Raw genomic sequence first — 21,873 nt, 5'->3', positions numbered from 1 at the left:
TCTCCTGTGCTTGTGTGTGCAGCAGGAATGAATGCCCAGGCCCTCTGCATGCTAGACAGATGCTGCACTCCAGCTCTTGATCTCACACTCTGGGCTGCAAGCATATGCAAGGAAACTTGTAATAGTTTCTTAAGTAATACGTATATTATGCTACTGTCCTAATGACACCAAGTAATGACTACTCTAGCTAACCCAGAAGGCTATAATTTAAATCATTATTTTTTAAGTTGTTATTAGGCTAGAGATAGTAGGACATAGCTGTTATTTCAGCTTTTGGGAGACTGAGACAGGAGAATTGTGGCAAGGTTGAGACCAGCCTTGACTACATAGTGAGTTCTAGGCCAGCCAGGGCTATGTAGTGAAACTCTGCTTTAAGCAAGCAAGCAAGTAAACAAACAACTGGGAAGGTTAAGAAACAAGCCAAGTAGGCATGTTTTAAACCCAGAACTTTGGAGGCAGAGACAAAACAATCAGAAGTTCAAGACTGTCCTTGGCTACATGGCAGATCTGAGGCTAGTCCGGACTCCATAAGACCCTGTCTGATAAAACAAACCAAAAAAAAGAAGTGATTTGAAGAAGAACTCAAACTGTGGTTATCATTCTAGCACACCCACCTGAGGTCTCAGCAACACGGTCATTACTGAGGGCAGCATTAGCATCTCCAGCGGTGAGCAAGGCAGCATGTCTACTCTGCATGTACACTGCTCAAAAATAAAACAAAAGTTTTGGTGCAGCAAAGCACTCCCGAACCAGAATGGCCCTGTCACATGCCCAGCTTCGGGGACACTAAGAAAGAACACAGGGAACAAAACCACTGGACACAGCAGCAGCTGTATCTGGATGGAAAGAGCATCATCTGCCTCCCTGTCCTGTGTCCCTAACCTATGTGTAATGTGCTCATGCCACCTGGTAGTTTTGTTCAGTTCATTGTAATTCAGCACTTGGGAGGCTGAGGCAGGAGGATTGTTAAAGTTTGAGGCCTGCCTGGGCAACAAAGTAAACCCTTTCTCAAACACAACAAGCTGTGGAAATGAGAAACCTTCACATATTTTTTGAATACAGTTTATGGTCTAGACACCCTGCTTGATGCTAGAGATATGGTCATGACCCAGACGTGCCAGGTCATTGCTAGGTGGAACTTTAGCCCAGTGGGACAGGAAGATGATCTTACAATTTTTAATACTATGTGATAAACCTGCAATTGAGGAATGCAGAGCTGGAACACCTCAGAGTGCTGCCTAATCCAGACTGCAGCCAAGGAAGCCTTCCTGGAGGAGGAGGAGGAGGAGGAGGTGTTGTACTGTGACCCACAAGAAGTTGGAGCAGAATGTTCTATCGAGAAAAGCTGTGTTTGGCAAATAAATCCAGGAGGTAGAAGAAAGCACGTGCTGTCTGAGCAGCCGAATGTTTGCTAAGTCTGAACCTGCCATCCCTGTGAGGAGGGTCGGGAAGAGCCTAGAGTGAGAAGCAGAACACAGACTTTATTCTTGTCTTCAGGATGTCAAGTCTGTCTTAGGACAGTGCAGGACGACTTTAAGAATGTCTACTTGCAAGCCGGGTGTGGTGGCGCACGCCTTTAATCCAGCACTCGGGAGGCAGAGGTAGGCGGATTTCTGAGTTCGAGGACAGCCAAGGCTACACAAAGAAACCCTGTCTCAAAAAAAAAAACAAAAAAACAAAAAACAAAAAAACAAAAAAACCAACCACAACAAAAAACCAAACCAACCAAACAAACAAGAATGTGTACTTGCTCTCTGCTCGTTTGTTGGCTCCTCCACTTTGTTTAAATACAAAGATAATCTATACTTAAATATAAACAGGACAGCCCGGCCTACATACTGAGACCCTGTCTCAAAGCAAACAGACAGAAAAACAAATAAGAAACCCCAAAAAAGCAAAAGCACCCCAAACTCTCAAATAATATTGAAGCATTGTAAAATGGAAAGCAGAAGCCCGTTCTCTCACTCACTTCATACCCAACTCCAGTCCCCAGCAGGGCTCCTACTGCCAAGTACTGTTCTCCTCTTTCTAGAGGTGTCTGTACACATGCAAGCCTGTCAGCTCGCATAGATGTACTCTCCTTTTACACAACCGTCACTGTGTTACCTAACACACATGCGTGCACACACAGACACACACACATCACACACAGAGACACACATAAACACAGATTGCATGCTTTTCCCCTGAGTTCTCTCCCCAACCCCTTTATATTCATTTTCCATATCCAGTGCCAGGGTCGGCTCCAGGTCCTAGAACATTTTAGGTACGTTGTCGACCACACTAGCTCTCATGTTCAGTTAGTGCAGCACTTAATAGGCTCTGTAGTATGCACCTGTATTCCCACACACTCAGTAGGATGAGGTAGGATGGCTCACCTGAGCCCAAGTTCAAGTCTAACCTAGGCAACATAGTGAGTCTCTCTCTCTCTCTCTCTCTCACACACACACACACACAGAGAGAGAGAGAGAGAGAGAGAGAGAGCAGTATAGTACACTTTTCTATAGTGTTTCATTTGCTAGACCTGCCTCATAAGAGATAAATCTAAATAGCTTGTATTCTTTCATTATTACAAGGCAAAACTGGGGCACTTTCTGTAAACTCAGCATTTGGAAGATGGAGGTAGGTGAATCAAAAATGCAAGGCCTTTCTTAGTTACACAGCAAGTTTGAAGCCAACCTTAGTTACAGGAGACCTTGTCTCAAAAACCAAAACAAGAACCCTAAAGCAAAACTGCGCTGACCATCCTTGATATCATTCACTTTGGATATTTATCTGACTGTGTCTGTAGCACAGGTTCCTGGAGGGAAAGCAATGAGGTAAGGGCTATACAGGCAGGTGCGCCATTTGTCATCCAGTGTGTGGTAGGCTGAGGTACAGGTTAGCCAGTTTGAGACTAGTTGACTTGACAGTGAGCTCTGGCCCTTGGAAAAGGTGTGAGTGTGAGTGTGTGTGTGTGTGTGTGTGTGTGTGTGTGTGTACAGTTTAGTGATGTTATGTGTACTCAATTGTTGGGCAAAATTGATCCCCAGAACCTCTTCATCTTAGAGAATAGGAGGTCTGTACTGATCAAATAACAGCTCCCGTTCCCCCTCCCCGCCTGCTTTCTTCCCCCCTCCTCCTTTCTTCCCCTCCTCCCTCTTCCCCCTCCTCCCTTCTTCCCTCCTCCCTCCTTCCCTTCCTCCCTTCTTCCTCCCCCAGAAGCCATCATTCTTCTCTCTGCATCTGTGATTCTGACTAAGCTTGACCTCATAAATGAAATCATACAAACTTTGCCTTTGTGTGACAGTCTCTCTCATTTAGCATGATGCCCTCAAGGCTCATCTATGCTGTATTGACAGGATTCCCTTCCTTTTAAAGGCTTAGTAATATTACCTTATGTGCATATATCATCCAATTACCTGTTCATCTTATGATGGAGGCTTGAGTTGTTTTCACCCTTTGGCTATTGTACGTCAAGCAGCTATGAGAATGGTTATAAATATGCTCTTGGATGTGTCCCCAGAAGTGGGATTGCTAGACCATAAGGTAGGTCACATGCACATGCTGGCCTGGAACTCCTTGGGGGCTGGGAGCGTAGGAGTGCAAACTGCATCCCCCTTCTCTGGTGTTTCACGCGTTTCTGTGGCACTAGGGATTACACCCAGAGCTTGTGCGTGCTGTGCTCTGCTGCTGAGCAGCCACAGCCGGATCCTAGCCTTACTTTCAGTTTCTGGGCGCTTGCTCTCTAGGCACTTACACCATGTTATAGTTCCTTCCTGCCAACAGTGTCTGCCCTGGTTTCATTCCTCTTGCTGTGATAGGACACTCCAGCTAAAGCAGCCTAAGGAGAGAGGGTTTGACTTAGCCTACTTCTCTGTTTTCTGTTTGGAAGCTTTGAGGTCTTTTATGGTCTATGGCAGTCACTGTAACAGGTGTAAAGTGGTAACTCATGACTTCGTGCTTCCCAGATCGATCGCTAGAGAGGCAGCGTCTGTCTCTTCATGCCATCCCCAGCCATTTAGGTGTCTTCTATGGGGAAAGGCTTATTTAAGTCATATCTGTCATTGTCTTTGCCAAGGGTGTAACAGGCAAAAGCTGGAGAAGGTTTCTCTTTGTTGAAGTCAGCAAGTCTCTTACTATGAGTGAAATTAATTCATTCAACAAATAAAATTGAGTGAGCCTCATGTGTACAGCATTCTGAGATCCTGGGGAGGTGTCACACCTAAGTCAGGCTGATGCCCATTCTATTATTTATTTATTTATTTATTTATTTATTTAGGTTTTTTCGAGACAGGGTTTCTCTCTACAGCCCTGGCTGTTCTGGAACTCACTTTGTAGACCAGGCTGGCCTCGAACTCAGAAATCCACCTGCCTCTGCCTCCCAAGTGCTGGGATTAAAGGCGTGCGCCACCACTGCCCGGCCAGGCTGATGCTGTTTTATGTTTCTGTGGCCAGTAGCAGTTCTGAGTACCTTATCTTTTGGTAGCATATAAAAACACTTTATCTGTGTTGAGCAAATTGGCTTTTTGTGTATTGGTTGTCTGTTGTTACATTTCAGATTGCCTTAAGTGTGGTGGTTAAAGCAGCACACATCTTATCATCTGGAGTTTCTGTGGTGAAGGCCCAGACAAGGCTTACCTGGGTTGTCAGTTTCAGGGGCTCACCAGGTTCAAATCCAATTATGGGCAGAGGCATGGCCTCATCGGGGACTCAACTGGGGATTATCTTCTGTGTTTCCCCAGGGTGGTCAGATTTACTTTGTGCTTAAAGCACTGTGGTAACTGCTTGGGGCAGCAGCTACTCTGAGCTCCTACAGGCCATTTCACACCATGTGGTCTTGTCTAGCATGTCCATCAGCCACACGGCAGCTGACTCCTGTAAGCCGGGAAGGCTTTCCAGTGCTTCTGCTAGTAAAGCAGGAGCGTCATTTTGGGAGTGCTGTCCATCACCGTGACTGTATCCTGTCAGTAGAGCTGTGTGCAGGCCCTGTCCATCACTGTGACTGTATCCTGTCAGTAGAGCTGTGTGCAGGCCCTGTCCATCACCGTGACTGTATCCTGTCAGTAGAGCTGTGTGCAGGCCCTGTCCACAGTTGGGCTGAGGATTGTGCCAAGCAGTAAAGAGGAGGAGAGAGGTGGGGACTGTTGGGGGCCCCTTGCTTTGTTTATTACAGTCTTCTGTATAATCCAAACACTCTCTCCATTCAGAATGTGTCTGGGGGTTTTCTGCTCTGTATATTGAAGACATTGGTATTTGTAATGTTGAGTTTCAACTTTCAGTATGTTTAGAATAGTCTTCACTTTAAGATTTCTCATTCACTCTTTTTAAAAATTCATCTTCTATCCTAATACTATTACTATTTTGGAATTTATTTTCTCCTCCCTCACCCCAGTTTTGAGACAGGGTCTTGCTTTGAAGCTCAGGCTAGCTTCAAAATAAAATATCCACTGAATATTTAATTTTATTATTATATGTGTGTATATAACATGTATTTGTGAGTGTGGACATGCATTTACTACAGTGATATGTGTGGAGGTCAAAGGATAACTTTCAGTAACTAATAGCTTTCACTTAGCATGGCTAACACTTTCACCAGCTGAGCAACAATGTTAGTACATAGCTAATTTATTTTATTTTTAACTATGTGTACTTGTATGTGCCTATGTGTGGTGGCATTGAATGCTAGAAGATGTTATTGGATCTGCTAGAACTGAAGTTACAGGTGATTGTAAGCTGTCTGATGTGAATGCTGGAACCAAACTCAGGTCCTCTGAGAAAAATATGTGATCTTAATTGCTGAGCCATCTTTCTAGCAACCCCTCCCCCCATTTATTTCTTATATAGTTCTTTCTAAGTTTTCTTTTTGTTTTGGTCCATTTCGTAGTTTGCTTTGTATCTGTGTGCTACTGTGGGTTTAAAGTATAGCCTTTGAGTTTAATTTTAGTTTTATGTTTTTAAGTTAAATGAATATATGTCCATATGGTCTGGAGTTAAGGGCATGTGAAAGCAGGTCCAGTCCAGAGTTTCCCTTGAGTCTCTGCTGCAGCTCCTAGGTCCCTTCCCATGGGCAATGAGTGTTTTCACATTTCCTTATTCCTTTAGAGGCATTTTATATATAATGACCAATGGTCCCCTGACTCTGACTCTTTTATCGTCTTTCTTTCGTTTGTTTTTTCTTTCTTTCTCTTTTTGTTTTTTCAAGACACAGTTTCTTTTTGTAGCCTTGGCTGTCCTGGAATTCCTCTGCAGACAACACTGACCCTGAACTCACAGAGGTCCACTTGCCTCTGCCTCCTGAGTACTAGGCTTAAAGGTGTGCACTGCCACTACCACCTGGATTATCTCTAGTTCTTAACCTGACTTTTTTCCACTCAATGTATTAAGTATCATTTTTTTCTAAAGTGTGTTTGATGTGTGAGTCTGTATACATGTGTGTACATGCATGTGTGCATGGATTACGTGTGTGTGTGTGTGTGTGTGTGTGTGTGTGTGTGCGTGCATGTGTGAGTGTGTTCGTGTCTGGATGTGTAGGATGTGCAACCACGTGTATATGGAGATCAGAGGTCACACTCAGGAGTCAGTCTCCACCTTTCTCTTTGAGACAGGGCCTCCTGTTCATGGCTGCATATGCCAGGCTAGCTGGCTCATGGCCCCTAGGGATCCTCTTGTGCCCCACCCTGCCATGTTGCTGTAGGAACACTGGGCTCACAGATGCTTGATACCATGTCCAGTTTCATGGAGGTTCTGGGGCTTTGAACTCAGTTCTTCATACTTGTGCAGCCTGGTGAGCCACCTCCACAGCTCAGCCTACGTTATTTTTTAAGGCAGAGTCTCTCACTGGGGATCCAAATCAGGTTCTTATGCTCAAGTGGCAAACACTTTACCCACTGAGCCATCTCCACAGCCCCTCTTTAAAACAAATCAAATCAAAACAAACCAAAACACAGTCTTCTATTACATGAACATCGCACAATTTATTTTATTATACACATACAGTTTTATACAGACAGGTATAGCTGCAAGAACACTTTCTAGAAGCGAGTTTCTGGAACAGTTGTAATTTTACGTTGTATTTTGTCAGGTCATCCTCTCTAGAATGTCTACCAGTTTATACCCATGTCTGTTCTGTCAGAGAGCCTGGCTACCCAAATCAGGCCCAAGGTTTCGCCAAAATTTGTGATCTTTGCTAATCTTTCTTAAGCTTGTAAAATGCCTGTATGTAGGATGTGTGTCCATGAGAGAGAGAGAGAGAGAGAGAGAGAGAGAGAGAGAGAGAGAGAGAGAGAGATGCTTGTGTGTAGCGATGCTAAGTGTGTGCAGGTGCACAGTTGCATGGAAGCCTAAGGTCACCCGTAGGTGTGGTTTCTCAGGAGCCATCAACCTTGTGTTTTTTAAAAATCTTTTTTTTTTTGAAACATGCACTTGTATGTGTGTGTATTGTGTACGTGCATATGTGTTCAAGTATGTGAGTACAGGTACACCAGTGTGTACTGTATAACAGGGTGAGGTCGGAGACAGCCTTGGAGATCAGTCCTTACCGTGTTTGAGGCAGGGTCTTTGGTTATTTGCAGCTGCGTATACCAGGCCCCCTAGCCCACTGAGCCACCTTGCCAGCCCCTCTGGTTTTGTTCATTTGCCTGTGTGTGTGTGTGTGTGTGTGTGTGTGTGTGTGTGTGTGTGTGTGTGTGTGTGTTTTGAGGCAGGCTCTTTCTCTCTAGAGTGCTAGGCTGGCTAGCCAGCAGATGTCAGGGATCCCCCTGTGTGATTTCCTGAGAGTTGGGGCTGCAGATGCCTACATCATGCCAGCATTGCACGTAGGCGCTGGGGATCTGATCTCTTGTGCTTTGCCCTCTGAGCCATCTCTCCAGATCTTCTGTGTAGTTTTCATTCGCTTTTCTTTTATAAATGCACCTCCCCCCCAACCCCCGCCTGTGGTTTTGTACTATCTTTAGCTGCACGACACATCTTTTACCCTTAATTTTGGTGGTTGAGTTGTTATGTTTTAGAAAATGTGGCCAGTTTTCTGTGATTTGAGTTGCAAGTATTTTCACAGTTTGCTATTTATTAGATTTTTATGATGGGATTTTTTTTCATGCAAATTTAAAAACATGTGGGGTGTGGGACTGTCGCACAGTGGTGCAGTGCTTGAGTTGCAGGCATGGGCCACCCCTGGCTTCCTCTTCGTTGATGTGTCTACCCCTGTACCAGTGCCACACTGTTTGACTAATTACTATAGGTTTATATTACACTTATACATATTGATTTATTTTCATGTGGCTTTTCAGTCCCTAGCTCCCACCCCCAGGCTATTGAATGTTTATTTCCACGATGGTTTTTAAGTTTATCTTATTTTTATTTTAGGCTCATTTGGGGTTTTAGAGGTTTGAATGAGAATGGCCCCCATAGGCTGATGTATTTGAATCCTGGGTCCCCAGTTATTGGAGCAGTTGGAGAGAAGGATTAGATGGCATGGTTTTGTTTAAGGACATTTGCCAATAGGGGCAGACTTGGAGGTTCCAAGAGCCCAGACAATTTACACTTAACTCTCTGCCTCCTACTGTGGCTCTAAATATACTCTTAGTTACTGATCTAGCACCAGGCCTGTCTGCCTGCTGCCGTGCTCCTGGCCAAGATGGGCGTGGAACCGAGCCCTCTGAAACTGAACCACCAGTAAACGCTGTCTTCTTAAGTTGCCTTGGTCTTGGTGTCTTATCACAGCAAGAGAAAAGTAACCAAGACAAAAGTATTTTTAAAAGCAGTGTTGTTAATAACGTTTGCACTGCTAAGCAGTGCCATTAGACTCATGTTTCAGGGGCTTCTTCTGACTGCAGTGTGGAAGCAATGTAGAGGTGACAAGAATAAAGACCAAAAGTCTGTTATAGCTCACCATGGTGTCACACCATGTGGATCCGGTAAGTTTCAGACCAGCCTGGGCTACACAAGTGGGACTTTGACTCAAAACAATCAAAAATAAAACAGCAAATCCCAAGGCTTTTTCAGATACGGAGGGGAAAGTGGATGGAGTTAAGGAGGAAGGGTGTGGGAGACACGGGGTCATCGGGGACACCATAACCAGCATCGCGTATGGCCCAGGGGGAGAGGGGAAAGGGAAAGTGCTCAAGGGGGGCCCCAAACACTGGGCTTAGGCAGCCCCATGGGGCCAGTGCCTGAGGAAGTGCAAAGTGACAAGTTAGTGCCAGGTGAGAGGGTGGCGCACAGTGACCTCCACTGAAGTGCCAGGCACCCAGCCCTTGGGGCGTTGACTGCAGTCGGCAGCTCTGGAGAGATCTGGGCTGTTGGTAGAGTGTGTGACTGACCACTTCCTGGAGAAGTTAGCATTTGAAGGATGGCTCTTGTGTTCAGAAGTCTGCAGAGACAGGAATCATGGAATCATGGAACAGGTTCTAAAATATTACACATAATCCCAGTTTCAGATACTTGAGATATCAGTGACTTAGGTACTGAAAAGTCCATTTGTATTTAGTGACAAGGAAAGGCTGTGGTGCCCTGGGAGTTTCAGTGGAGTGGACAGGGCTGGGAGTTGAGAGCTGAGCAGGGTACTGAGGAGGTGTGGCTGCTCAGACTGCTTGGAGGGAGAATGGTGAATCCTTCTGTCCTGCCCCTCCCCCAGCTTCACGCGTGAGAGCCTTCCTTGGCTGGGCTCATGTGCTCATGGGAAGAGCCAATAGAGGAGAAAGAGGAAGAAGTGTGTGTGTGGGGGGGTGGGGGGTGAGATCCTGGCCCTGTCAAGGGCTTAGAGAAACCGTGGTCTGTGGGGGAAACTACCCCACTGAGGATATGGACAAGTGAAAGATAGCAAAGAAACAGTGTCGCAGTCCCAGCTCTCCAGAGGCTGGAGCAGAAGGATTACTGAAGAAAAAAGAAGACAGGAGGAGGAGCAGCTGTAAACAAAACTGAAGGTGGAATCAGCCCAGGGATTTAGTGAAAGAGTGAGAATGTTTAAAGAGCAAGACCAACAAGGTAGCCCAGCTGTTAAAGGATTGCTGCCATGCCTGATGATTGAGTTCAGTCAGCAGAACACGCATGGTGGAAGGAGAGACCTGAGTCCTGAAAGTGCTCTGACCACTACACGTGGGCTGTGGCATGTGTGCTGCCCTCCACACTACCCTGTCCTACCTTCACATAAAAGTAAATACCTATTTTTAAAAAAGTAACATTAAAAAGCAATTGCTGAGGACATGGACTCAGCTCAGTAGCAGGACCCTGAGTTTAATCCCTAGTATTGAAAAAAAAATTAAAAAATAAAAAGTGGGTTGGAGTAATTCAGTAAACCCAGGAAGACGTGGGTTCAATCCCCGGAACACTCATAAAAGCCAGGTGTGCTGTGCTTGTAATCTGGGCCCTGAAGAGCTGGAGTCACTGGCCAGTCTGCTTAGCAAGTTCCAGAGCAGTGAGAAAGTCTTTCAGAAAAGAGCGGTAATGGACCAGAGGTGCCTCCTCACATGCACACACAGCTGCATCAGTCCATATACATTATAGCCAGCTGTAATGTATACCATGTTACTATCCGTGCTAAAAGAGAAGAGTAGAAGTAAGGTCCGCTCCCACTTGCTGTGCTTACACAGTCGTTCATTGAAGGGCTCATGCAGCCATTACCCTGGCTGTCTATCAGGAAGCAAGAAGGGGAAATGGGATCAGCGGTGTCTCACACTCTCAATCTTTATATTTTTCATTTGTTGAGAGTGTGAATAAATACTTATTTTCTTTTTGAAACAGTGTCTCGTGTAGCTCAGACTGCCTTCAGTTTGCTGTGCAATTGAGGATGACCTTGAACTGTTTTGGGGTCCACCTCCTACCTCTGTGTGCTGGGAGTACAGCTGTGTGACCACCATGCCCTGTTACGGGGTGCTGAGATGGAACCAAGCTTTGTACATGCCAGGCCTGCACTTTACCGCCTGAGCTGTCTTCCCAGCTGTGGACCAGGATTTTCCCAGTTACTCTTGACCCTAAGTGCCCCTGACTTGTCTGTTCAGCAGCTAAGAAACAAACCCTTGCTTTTAGTCTGAGAGAACTTTGCCTTTATTTGACTCTGCCTACTGGGACCAGCATCCTCCGGGAAGCATTTCTGCATCCCTGGGTCAGGGAGGAGGTGTGCATGCCATCTGCTGCACCTGGTCCTCTGCTTCAGCTTCAGCTTCAGCGAATGGGCTTTAAGGTTGGCTTATAGCCCCAGAAAGAAGAGCAAGCCAAGGTTAGCATCCTCATTAAGCTGACACTCACCCTGGCTCTCTCCACAGCCCAGCTATGACACAAACCAGTGACAGTCAGTGCGTCAGCTTGTCACCCCATCACTATTACAAATGATTCCCAGAAACTATAAAACCTCAAATATTCCCCCAAGTAAGCAGAAGTAAGAAACACAGAAAGTCAAAGTGGGGGACAGGGTTCTAGCTTCCTCATTTCATTCCAGTGTTGGAACAAATGGTGAAATGGTTGCACGGATTAGCGCACTTTATATATGTCACACAGGTTAGCACACTTTATATATGTCACACAGGTTAGCACACTTTATATAAGTCACAAGGGTTATAGCACACTTTATATATGTCACAAGGGTTAGCATACTTTATATACGTTACAAGGGTTAGCACACATCATGTTCTTCGTTCCATGCTGATTGTGACTTTCACTTGAAGCATCAGATGAAATAATAATAATAAAATCACCTCAGAGCATTCAGATCCTGGATGAGGGAATAAAGTTCAGGGGCAGAGTCCTTGCCTAAAACTTGTACTGAGACCCTGGTGTCCCCACTGTCACAAAGAAGAGAAAGGAAAACAGCTCATTATATAAACAAAGACATTGAAGTTCCACAAATATACCAGCTCCACTCTCCGCCATTTCTCTGTACCCATTTTCAGTGTAGCAAGCAAAGTAGATGGTCTGCCCCCCGAGGGCTGTGTTAGGGAGGACACCGCGTCAGCACTCAGCTTTCCCTCATGAAAATCCCTGGGTGCTAGATGTTTCAACCCAGACTGGGGGCCTTATACACCACTGTTCTGTGGTCTGGACGGTCACTGCTAGTGAGCCTGTGAGAAGTCAGTGAAGGGTCACTTGTCAGCTTTCCTTACGGTGGCTCAGGAGCTCCTAAAGTCTGTGGGCTGGACTGTGTGACAAGTGAAGCCAGTTGTACTGGGCTCGGTTCTCCCTTCCACGTGGAGGCAGAAGCCGGGGCTTCAGATAGGAGGCAACTCCGTCCAGGTCCTACACGTTTGCCTATTTGGCAAAGATTTCAAACCAATTTAACTCAGCTATAAGTAAGCAACCAGATCCAGTTTTGGTTAAATGGAGAATTCAGGAAAGAGGGAAGGAGGAAAGAAGGAAGGGGAAAAAAAAATTAAAACAGAAACTTACATTCCCAAAAGAATCTGGTTCTCCAGACCTGTTCTCTCTGGGTAGCTTGGTTCCTCGTGGGGACAACTGACTGTAAATCTTTAGCAGCCTGTCATCTGAGCAGATGCCCTCCGGAGACAGGGACTGCTTTGAGGACACTGCAGCTGGGCTAGAAGCTGTTTAACAGAGGACCGCACTCTGAGGATATAGTATATCCTCATGTCCATGGGCCCTGGAGGAGGCAAGATAGCTGATGGTAAGGGTGCTTTGCGTGTGGGTTGGCTGCCCTAAACAGTCATCACAAGTTGTAGTGACTTGTGTGTCTCACGAATCACAAGCAAGCAGCCGGGCGAGGACAGTATCCGATGCTCTTAAACCAAAACAGGATGCGAGGGTTACAGGGTTTTATTTAGCCCAATATCTGTATTTAGAATGATCATGTGCTACATTAGCTGACTGTTCCAGACTGTATTCTTTCCCGACACACGTTTTCTTGGACTTTACTACTTCCTTTGTGAAAGTAAAGACTTGTTTGTTCTTTGTTCATTGTTTTCCCAGTGATGGGATCAAACCCACCGTGCTCGGCGACTGCCCTGCCCATCAGCTGCATATCCTTATTTTGAGTCAGTACTGGGCCAGGGAGGTGGCTCAGTGAGTAAAGGGGCTTCCTGCCAGATCTGACGACCTGAGTTCCATCCCACGAGCCCACGGGGCAGGAGAGAACCTGTTCCCACAAGTTGTCCTCTGCCCTCCACACTCATACTGCAGTGGTGTCCATAGACAAATAAACAGGTTATCTATCGATAGTAAAATAAGGTGGCAATAGATAAAGAAGAAAGGAAACAAAGCATAACAATATACATACTGGTGAGGGCAAGGCAAGTGTTCTTTGTGTAGCCAACTGTATATACTGATAACTAGTTTCAGTATCTTCCAAGGTTTAATTTTTGTTTTTTTCCCCCTTTGCTTGGCATTGAACTTAGGACCTTGTGCATTCTGGGCCAACGGTCTACCACTGAATTGTATCTCCATCCATTTTGTACTTTTAAATTTGAGACAAGGTTTCACTAAGTTGCCCAGGCTGGCTTTGAACTTACTCTGTAGTCCAGGCAGGCCCTGAACTTTTGATCCTCTCTCTTCAGCCTCTTGAGGAGCTGGCATCCCAGGCCTGTGCCACCAGGCCTGTGCCACAGACCTGAGATGGGATCGTCCACATTACTGTCTTCTACAGTTTGCTACTCTTGTTTCATCTATTCACCTATTAGAGGGTTTTTTTTCCTCATTGTAATCTAAATTCTAAATCTCTGTGAAACTCAGTGAAGTGTCTCACCAAGTGTAATCACAGCAGTGAATCTGGTGTGAGTCAGAATGCAGTAGGGCTTAGGAACAGGAGCAGGCCAGCAATGGCTGTCTCCACTACCATCTTCTGTGGTGGGTGCTTTGGTTCTCTTCCTGAAAGCTGGCCTAAAGTATCGGCCTGTTTCTTACACTTAGAGGATCCTTTGGCTGTCCTTAGGCATTTGTCTCATACTGACCCAGCCTCTGGGTCTGGCTCCCTCCCACCCATGGCAGCACCGTGTGGGTGCTGAAGAGAGGAGTTAGAATCCTGAGTGCCTGAGTCCCCTCCTCAGGATGGAAGCCGGGAGCCAGGCCAGAGATGCTGCCTCCCCCTCTTCCTCCTGTCGGTTCGGCTTTGCTGGAGACTGCTTTGGGTGTTGTTCTTCATTGTGCCTTTGTAACTTCTTTCTTTTTTGAGACGGTCTTGCTTTGTATCCTGACTGGCCTGGCACTTAGCTGCTGCCTTGGCTGCCTGAGGGTTAAGGTGACAAACACGTGCCACCATGCCCAGCCTTTCTTGTTTGGACAGATTATTTGGCCTGGCCCTGTGTAATCATACCAGTTGTCTTGATTTTGACCTTAGCTGCCAAAACAAATAACCAAACAATCAAAAACATGTTTCATTTTATATTTTGTAAAGTACTCTTTTAGCTTGGTTTATCTAATTAAGCTTACACATCCCTTTTACGTGGCATTTAAGAGGAAGGACAAGGAAGAGGTAACTCTGGGAGCAAAGCACGGCTCTGAAACAGTTAAGAGCGTGTAAGCGTGTGTGAAATGAGAGCCAGCTCTCTGCTGGGTTACGGTGCTGCAGAGGGCAGAGGCACGCGGGTGCTGCAGTCAGGGAGCCTCGGAGGGCATTGGCACATCTGGCTGTGGGCAGATGGTTTGTCATCACGTGTCCTGCTTGATTTTTGTCAACAGAAACCTAAACATACCTGGGAAGAGGGAGGCTTAATTGAGAAAATGCTTCTGTCTGAGTGACCTGAAGCCGTAAACAGCTTTCCTCCATGGTCTCTGCTTCAGTTCCTTCTTGGCTTCTCCAAGTGACCCAGGATATGCAAGCCAAGTAAACCCTTCCTCCCCAGCTCCTTTGGTCATGGTGTTTATCACAGGAAGATGAGCGCTAAGGCGTCACGAGAACCAAAGGAGTTTCTGTGGGTGGCTGTTATCACGATCTCCTGTTGGGTCCTCAAGAGAGACGCCGTTGATCTTGGTTCCATGTGCCCTTCTAAGAAGGGGCCTGCAGCATCCTTCAGGTTGTAGCCCAAGTATAAACGAAGCCTGCTCAGAGAACTTACCTTCACTCAACCTTTTCTCTTCCTCAGCTGAAGTAGGTTCAATATCAGGAGTCGGTCTTTACAGATTTACCAAAATCTAGAGAAACAAGGTAAAGAACTTCACCATGACAGGCTAAGGGGTCATTCTGTAGGGCTCAGTGATCCACTTAAGTGTGACCTCTGGCCGAGCATTAGCTCACCCTGTCTAGCGTCTTACCTTCTAGCCAGACTTGCCGGCAGACTCCTCACTTACCCTTATCAGGGAAGTAGGGGACAGCTGTGCTGGGCGCAGAGGAATGCAGGGCTGTCCAAGGAGCTCTGTCAGCCTGCAGCAGGAAGTGTGGCCTGACCAGCAAGCAGCTCTAGGGCTTTTAGCCAGCTGATCATTTTGAAATGTTAAGTTGGTTACCTACCTCAAGTGAGGTCATAGATGACTGTCAAGCCATTAGGAATGTTGCATGCACTATAGCATAATCGGGTATCTTATAGCCATTAGGAATGATATGTGCACTGTAGCAAAATCGGGGATCTTACACCAGGCTACTATTGTCACTTGAATTGTAGCTCTGCAGTAGATTTACAAACACAGTAACAGATAAGCGTGTGCGTGTGTGTTGCTGAGGCTTGAATTAATGAACTAAGGGCTTTCTGTAAGTGTGTTCTACTACTGAGCTACAGCCTAAGGGATACAGATCTCCATCTGCCCATCCCCTGGAAACAGAATCTTACTGCACAGACCACGCTGACTTTGAACTCGTGAGCCTTCTGCCTCAGCTCCCCAGTGCTGGGATTTTAGGCAAGTACACCTGGGCAGACGGAGTCTAAATAAAGACTGTATACATCAACTAGAAGTCTCCCAAAATCTCAAAAGCAGGTGATTGTTTACAGAGCATTTGGCAAAGGTGGCCAAGTGATAAGACCAGGAGTAGAGCTCGGGGACTCAGAGGTCAGGGTTACAGACTGCGAGCGTGCTCTCCTGTAATCTCAGCATAGGGAGGCAGAGGTAGGAACCTTGACAACATAGCTTAGGGCCAGCGTGGGCTGTGCGAGAGGCAGTCTCAAAAACAAAAACATATTTTAGCTTTCCTGAGAAAAATCACTCTATCTGTCTGGACCTGGTCTCCATCTCTAGAAGGAAGATCAGCCTCTTGCCCTCTGGGGGAATTCCCTGGTGTCATTTGTCTAGCGCACACTGATGGACCAGCAGCCCCGCTCCCTTTGCTTCCGCTGTTGCAAGCTGAAGAGAAGAGGGCCTCTGTGCGGATGAAGAGAGAATCCCAGGAGCTCTCTTCTTAATGTTCTTTGGCTCCCATCTGCTTCTGTCATTGTCCATTGCTGAGATGGTTGAAGCAGCCACGTAAATGATACTGCATCGTGATATAATGAAGTTTCCGGCCAGCATGGATCACTGGCACAGACGGTGGCTTTCTGTGGCTTTTGCAGTTTTATCTGTTCTTTAATCTGTACTCATCGCTGTGACTATACAGACAGTGAGAGCTGCCTATGGAGATTGGTTCTGCTTGACAGTATCAATTGAGCAATGCTCTGTAAAGATCTGATGTTTTGGCATTATAAGCCAGAATTTTCAAAAGATTCGTTTATGAGCTAAACTCGGTCTTCTGTCACTTTTAAAACAGCGGACTTTAAAGTTCTGTGCTTAAGCAGTTCCCCTGCCTCAGCCTCTGGAGTAGCTAGAGTTATAGGTACATTCCACCAAGGCTAGGTTAATATAAACACCTAGATGTGTATGCATGCTTGCTTGTGTTCTCTCTCTCTCTCTCTCTCTCTCTCTCTCTCTAGGTAGCATTAATTATCAGATTTGGGGTTTCATACATTCTAGACAACCACAGTATATTTTTAAAATGTCAATAGAACTCCTTACATTCGAGAATGTTATTTTGTCATTTGATTAGTGTTTAGACAAAAACAAACAAACAAACAAAGCCTGGCAGTAGTGGTGCCTGCCTTTAGTCTCAGCAGTTGAGAGGCAGAAGCAGGCGCTCTATGAGTTCAAGGCCTGCCTGGGATACACAGAAACCATGTCTTGAAAATGTCTGCCCCTCAAAAGACTAGTACTTAGAAGATCTTATTTTACTTGAAAATGTAATCATATTTTTCTGTTTTTAATAATTTTATATAAAAGTATAACCTTAAGCTGAATTGATATTTCTATTTTGCTGTAGAAATAAAGTATGTCTTGGTTAATTATAATTATAAATAAGTCATATACTATTACCTATGTGTAATTTAAATTTTATCATTACTACTATTATTATCTTTCTGAGGCAGGGTCTTTCTACTTAGCTCTGGCTGTCCTGGAACTTACTATGTAGACCAGGCTGGCCTTGAACTCATAGAAATCCTCCTGCCTCTGCCTCCCAAGCACTAGGATTAAAGGCATGTGTCACTATACCCAGCCATTTGTTTGTTTGTTTGTAAGATTCCTTTCTTTTTATTTTATGCATTTTGCATAAGGGTGTTTTTTTCCATATAATGCATATATGCAGTGCCCTCTAAGGCCAGAAGAGGGTGTGGATTCTCTGTCAGCTGCCATGAGGTTGCTGGAAACTGATGTAGCCCAGGTTACCCTCAAACTTGCTACTTAGCTGGGTGACCAGGAACTCCTGATCCTCTTGCCTTTACCTCGCAAGTGCTGGATTGCAGAACCCAGGTTCTTGGGAAAAGCAGCCAGTGCTCTTAACCGCTGAGGTATCTCACCAGCCCCACACAGACCTATAATAATGATAACACCCTTAAATTAACATATAGCTCTCTGGCTCTCAGACTTCAGCTCATTGAATGACCAAATGGGGCTTAGTCGGAATCCCTGTATGTTTGCCAATAAAGTTTGAAAGATGTGGGATTTCTAATTAACCACAAATGGAATGATATGCCAGCAGTATTGTCAGTGCAAGTATAAGTCACAGTGGTGAGCAGTAGCATCTATGGTACAGGCCGTGTATTCCTCTAGTCACTGGGGGGTGAGGAAACCAGCTGCAACAGCTGTAGATTTCAGAAGTGATCCGATGAGGATGCCCGTGTGATCATGCATGTATGATCACCTGCACACATAAAGAGCCCTCCCGGGCTGGGGATGGAACTCAGTGGTAGACTGCTTGCCTGGTACCTTGGTGGCATGCATCTGCAATCCAGCACTTGTGAGGTGAAGGCAAGAGCATCAGGAGTTCAAGGTCATCCAGCTAAGAAGCAAGTTTGAGGGCAGCCTGGGCTACATCAGAATCTGCTTAAAAACAACATACAAACAAACAAAAGCTAGGGTATCCCTACCTTGGAACCCTCTCACTCAAATTGTTTCTTACTTTTCCCTAATAAATCTCTCTCTGTGTATATATGCCCATGTGCACATGCGTGCACATATGCACACACATAAAGGGGTGGGAGAGATTGATTCCTACCCAGAGTCTAGGGAGAGTGCTCTAAGATTATAATATAGTGAGCTATTAGCTCTAGATTTCCTCAATGAAATTCACAACTCGCAGAGACCTAGTGCTGTAAGCCTATAATTTGGGCCACTGGGGGAGGCTGAGGCAAGAGAATCACAAGTTCAAAAGCCAACCAGAACAACAGTTTAGCAAGACCATATTGGAAAGTTACAAAATGACAACTACCAACAATCCAACCAGGGCTGGGAATATAACTCATGGTAGAATGCCTGCCTAGTACTGAAGGGATGGACAGGAGAGGGTGGGGTGGGACAAGCACGTGAACAGTCACATTCTGGGATTGAGAAGAGTCATCTCAGAAAGGTTCTGCCCTCAGCCACAGCTGTGTCTCCCATACCTTATCCTTCACTGCAAGGCCAAACTAATTCGCCGCCCTGGTAGATGTATATTTCAGAAACATTCAGTTTGCAATCCTGTATGATAAGGAGCCTGTTTGAACGACTTTGAATATCCAAATATCCCCTTTGCTCATAGCTTACTTACCAAAGCAAAGGGAGAAATGGTCTTAGCCGCCTCCTCGGCCACCTGAGTGTTAGCCTCAGCCTGCCCTCACCCCTGGAGCTCCTTGAAATCTTGTTTCTTTTTGGATCAGGCTCTACTCTCAGTCTGCCCTCCCACAGACTAGTGACTTAGGCCCAGAATCCTTCTCCCTTGGTGGCTACCCAGACATTTCCCTGTGCTCACCCTCAATAATTAGGTCATCCTGTAAGACAGAACCCAGCAGGCCAGCCCTCGACTGCTAAGGTCCTTTCTGGCTCCTGGTGTTAACTTGCACTTGCGGGCTGTTGATGTTTTAGGTTGCCACAGTCAGCGTTGTGTGCTACCCTCCTCTTCTGGTGCTCATCAACCAATTGAAGAGCGGTTCTAGCTCCAGACCCCAGGAGATGACTTGGCTAGCCCCCTTTTATTGTTTCAGAAAAAGCTGCCAAATTACCCCAAACAAACAAAAGCCACGGAAGGACAACTGAGTTTGGATTTCTCCCACAATGAATGCTTGGAATTGTTAGAAATTCTTTCAGACAACTTTGCTCCTGTTGCCCATGCTGTGCTTGCAACATGCTGGGCTGCCCTGAGCGGCCCACACGGCACCCCAGATAACTCTGAAATACTGCGTGAGGTCTCCTGCGTCTCAGGTTCTGAATCTTTACAGTGCTCCTGGGAGCTGAGCTGAGGTCCTCCTAACAGTATATATGAACAGTTTGTGGTCTTTGGGCTTTATGGCCCCCCATACCCCCCTGTTCTCCTCAGTGCAGCCCTCCCTGCCATCACTACCACAGCAGAGGGTTTGCCACAGGAAGTCAGCCTAAACCCTGTGGGGCTCTCAGCACACATCCGCTTTTCTCTGGGATTACACAGGTCAATGGCTTCAGGGCAGCCAGGGAAGCTCTCCTGTGTCTTCCTGCAGTCCAGGCAGAAGGAACATCCATCCCAGCTTGGGACTTAGCATTCTCACAGCAGAAAGAAAAGAGTGTGAGAGTTTGTTTGCATCACACATACATCTGTTTGCTCCTAAGTCATTGACCACGGCCACAGCAAGCCGTGTGGTCCACTTACCTCTCTCCAATCCTTCACCCAGACGGTCACTGAAGGCTACAGCTAGCTCTCAGAGAGGTGGTACAGCATGCGCAGCAGGCGGGGCCTCGCAGAGCCTCACAGAGGTCTGGTCTGTTGAGGGGGATGTAGGATGCATATGGTGACCTCTCATGTGCTTCCCAGCATGCCAGATAATATGCACACCTAAACTCGCCTCTAATGCCCACACTCAGATGGGACAGAGCAGTCCACACATAAGGGATCTCATGCTATTGTACTTTGTCTTATTTTTATTACATTTATTTACTTACTCATATTATACCCGTGGAGTTCAGAGAACAATTTATGGGAGTCACTTTTCTCTCTCCACCATGTGGGTTCTGGGGATTAAACTGAAGCATGGGTGGCAAACTAAAACCACTGAGCCATCTTGCTGGTCCTTTATTTCATGTCCTTAACAAGCCTGAGTGGAAGTTATCATCCCCATCTTATACACCAGGAGGACAGAGGAGCTTGTTAGCAAGTGGAAGATGTTGAGGGATTTCATACATTTTTGAACTACAATATAGATTGCTGGTTTTTTGAATACTAGAGATGAAGTACTGTGTGATTTCTGAACTAATAAATAGGTTTTATAACATATTTATGAAATAATGTCACGCATAAAAGCTATATATCAGAAATGTTCACTCTGAGGTGCAACAATATAAAAGTTAATATAAAGTTATATACAGTTATATAATGTAAAGGTTATATACAGTTATATAATGTAAAGGTTATATACAGGTAGGCTTGTTAATATAAAGTTACATACAGTTATATACAGTTATATACAGTTATATAATGTAAAGGTTATATACAGTTATATAATGTAAAGGTTATATACAGGTAGGCTTGAAGAGCAAAAGGAGCATTAAGTACTGTAGGGCAACAGGGTTTGATTTCTTTTTGATATTTATTTTTGGTTTTGTTTATTTGTTTGTTTCACCCTGTGGCCTAGGTTGGCTTTGAAATTGTGATTATTCTGCCTCTACCCTTCAAATTCTGGGATTACTGGTGTGTGGCACCCAGCTCGATATTGCAGTTTTAAACGTGTGTGTGCGTGTGTGTGTGTGTGTCTGTGTGTGTGTGTGTGTGTGTGTGTGTGTCTGTGTATGGGGGCGAGTGCGTCTGGCATTTGTGTAGAGATCCGAGAATAACTTCATAGAGTTGGTTCTTTCCTTCCTTCTGTTTGTGGGATCAGGGGTTGAACTCAGACTCGGGGTTGGTGAGGCAGGCACCTTTACCCACTGACCTATCTTGCTGGCCCAATAAACACATCTTAGAGGAGAATTTTAGAAGAGCAAGAAGAGCTTGAAGTCGTAGTCCCCCGGATTCTCCATTTCCTAATTGTGACAATTTTTGTATAGAATCTGCCTGCTTCCATATTAACACATTAAAGGCTATTTTTGATATATTCTGTAATTATATAGAAACAGAGCCATGTGTGACATTTTATTTACTTTGACGCAAAGCACCAACATGCAATAGTAAAGTTAGAAGCTCCGGCTTTTGTCTGTTACCAGTTGCTCCTGAGGGTGAGTGGCAGTTCATGGTTGAGGCTAACTGTTCTTCTTTCTCTCTGCAGCCATCACTTCATCAAGCCGATAATGTTCGTGGAACCCGCCACCATGGGCTGGTGGAGAGGCCAGCCCGGAACCGCTTCCACCCCCTTCACCGAAGGTCTGGGGACAAGCCAGGGAGACAGATATCCTTTTTCCCTGTCTGAGGAGAGTGTGTTTTGAAATGATTGAGAAATGGCCGGGATTTATCTCCCTGTGGTTCCCCTGTGGCCTCAGAGCTTCATCTGATCTGCAGAGAGGAAGCAATAAAAGTAACAGAGTTTAAAACTGTAAACATCCCTACAGCCAGACTGGGAAGAG

General features: G+C 45.6%; 1 protein-coding gene and 2 long non-coding RNA genes across 5 annotated transcripts in view; 1 reads left to right on the top strand and 2 right to left on the bottom strand.

Moving 5' to 3' along the window:
• Positions 1-3,449, bottom strand: part of Gm51450 — a 29,482-nt gene extending 26,033 nt beyond the window's left edge. The window contains exons 1-2 of the long non-coding RNA XR_003946653.1: positions 3,402-3,449; positions 615-701 (exon numbers count right to left, since the gene is read on the bottom strand). This is a non-coding gene — a long non-coding RNA (predicted gene, 51450). The remainder of the gene's footprint in view (positions 1-614; positions 702-3,401) is intronic.
• Positions 1-21,873, top strand: part of Crtc3 (CREB regulated transcription coactivator 3) — a 102,322-nt gene that overhangs the window by 37,631 nt on the left and 42,818 nt on the right. For all 3 annotated transcript variants that reach the window (XM_006541195.3, XM_030242981.1, NM_173863.2), the window contains exon 3: positions 21,579-21,698. In XM_006541195.3, coding sequence (XP_006541258.1) covers positions 21,579-21,698 — 120 coding nt within the window. The remainder of the gene's footprint in view (positions 1-21,578; positions 21,699-21,873) is intronic.
• On the bottom strand, positions 6,934-15,301 carry Gm15880 (predicted gene 15880). Its single transcript, NR_040343.1, has 5 exons — positions 15,208-15,301; positions 14,976-15,051; positions 12,358-12,568; positions 11,670-11,756; positions 6,934-9,349 (listed from the first exon to the last, which is right to left on the bottom strand). It is a non-coding gene; the product is annotated as a predicted gene 15880 (long non-coding RNA).

This window comes from Mus musculus, chromosome 7 (genome assembly GCF_000001635.26).
Source record: "Mus musculus strain C57BL/6J chromosome 7, GRCm38.p6 C57BL/6J".
NCBI classification, from domain to species: domain Eukaryota; kingdom Metazoa; phylum Chordata; class Mammalia; order Rodentia; family Muridae; genus Mus; species Mus musculus.
Note: the sequence above shows the minus strand (reverse complement) of the source record. Positions and strands in the feature narration are given on the sequence as shown.